General features: G+C 41.8%; 1 protein-coding gene across 1 annotated transcript in view; it reads left to right on the top strand.

The window, feature by feature from the left end:
- Window positions 1-1,286: 1,286 nt before the first annotated feature.
- Window positions 1,287-1,757, top strand: part of LAMP5 (lysosomal associated membrane protein family member 5) — a 3,045-nt gene continuing 2,574 nt past the window's right edge. Inside the window, exon 1 of the mRNA XM_019613475.2 lies at window positions 1,287-1,291. Coding sequence (XP_019469020.1) covers window positions 1,287-1,291 — 5 coding nt within the window. The remainder of the gene's footprint in view (window positions 1,292-1,757) is intronic.

The raw sequence follows: 1,757 nt of genomic DNA, 5'->3' as shown, positions 1-1,757 counted from the left end.
TTTTTTATTGCTTTAGCAAAATATTTAACTCCATTGTTTTAATGAGATGCAAGAAAAAACTGTGATAGCCAAATCTTTTAACAGCAGGCTCAGAAGATGGAGGTATTATTTTCAAGCCCAGCATTGGAATCATAGGCCTTTATTATTTGGCATGTGGGAAATACTGTAGAACACGTGTCGAGTGCTTCATGACTCATGTTCCTTTCCCTGCTGTAGTAAATGCTTGCTATTGTGTGCTCTGGCTCTGGCAGTGTTCCACAAGTCTGAATTACTCATGGTAAGGCCAGTTCTGGATGGAATTAGTTTTATCTGTGAAACAAATATGTTTGTTTTTTTTTCTTTTTCTATAGAAGTAGCATCATATTTTGCATAGGCTGCAGGGAGAAAAAGGTAGTATTCCACAGTCTGCTATCACTTTTGTTGCGTGTCTTCATCCTTTCCCTGTTCCTAGGGATCCAGACTCCCTTCAGATGGGGGTTGGCTGGACAGACTGAAGGTAAGAGGAGAGGGTGTTTAAAATACACAGTATGGGGCTGAAGCTGGGCTGCAGCGTCAGTGTGATACCGCGCTTGGAGTGTGATAGCTCGCAGTTACAACAATCAGGCTCTGCATTTGTTGCCAAAGGGGATAGCTTCTCTTCTTGTGATAGGCTCTTTTGGTATCAGTCTGTAAATATTCTATTTCACTGTTGTTGTTCATTATTATTGTATGGCTTTGTTTGCTCATTTTATGCAGGTCATGGGGAGACCTCAGCTGATGTTGCAATTTTAAAATGCGTGTGGGTAATTCCTCCTGAGTACTGTTTCTGCCTTGGTCAAGCTTTCTGGTTTGTTGCTGTTCCTCTTGTTATTAAATTACCTCTTTTGATGTAATTCCATTGGAGCACCTGGAGAGGATGGGTAGGAATGCTGGATAGTGGTTATCTAAGAGCGGAGCTCCAGCCCCGGCTGCGGCACAGCCCCGCAGTCTGCCGTGTGCTCACCACATGCATGGCAGAACGTGATCCTTTGTGGGGTCTGAGAATCACTGCCAATCTGAAATTACAGTAATTAGCCTTCTCCTTTTTGGTTCATTAATTTCCCATTAGGTAAAATTCCTATTAATTATGAACAAGCTACAGAACATTCTAAAATATATTTTACCAGAGAATGAGACCTGCTAGAGCAGGAGAATCACCTTACACTGCAAAGTAGTGGTGGGGAATGGGCTCATCATTCATCCTCGCATTATCTTGCCCGGAGGAGACTAAGGAACTTGCAGTGATCAGATTACTTTCATTTTTTCGAATGCCGTAAGTGCCTAGGTTATTATTACTTTTTAAGACATTACTTTCAACCAGCACACGGACATATAGATACTCCTTTACCTTTTTCAGTGCAGGTCTTTAATGTCCCTTCCAACCTAGGCCATTCTATGAAAACAGCAGGATTTTTTTTATTTGGAGATTGGGATTCTTTTTTAACAGGAAATGTGTGCATTTCTTCAGCTTTAAGATCAGCAAAAAGAGAGCTAAAGCAAGAGAGTGAGAGGAGAACATCTAGAGGGGAGAAGGAACAGCACAAACTCTTCTGATTTTCATGAAAATCTTCCAAACTGCAGGCACACTGGCATCCAAAGGCAGGCAGTGGGTCTTCCTCCTCCTAAGCAGCCCCAAAAGTGAGCTGTTTTCTCAGGGTAGCCCCCCTTTGTGAGGCGTAGGACCACAGCTAAAAACCACGCTGCCTTTTAAAAAAAAAAAAATAAAAATAAAAATAAAC

The sequence above is a fragment of the Meleagris gallopavo genome, chromosome 2, assembly GCF_000146605.3.
Source record: "Meleagris gallopavo isolate NT-WF06-2002-E0010 breed Aviagen turkey brand Nicholas breeding stock chromosome 2, Turkey_5.1, whole genome shotgun sequence".
NCBI lineage: Eukaryota > Metazoa > Chordata > Aves > Galliformes > Phasianidae > Meleagris > Meleagris gallopavo.
The sequence above is the reverse complement of the archived record's forward strand: the minus strand, read 5'-3'. Positions and strand labels throughout refer to the sequence as shown.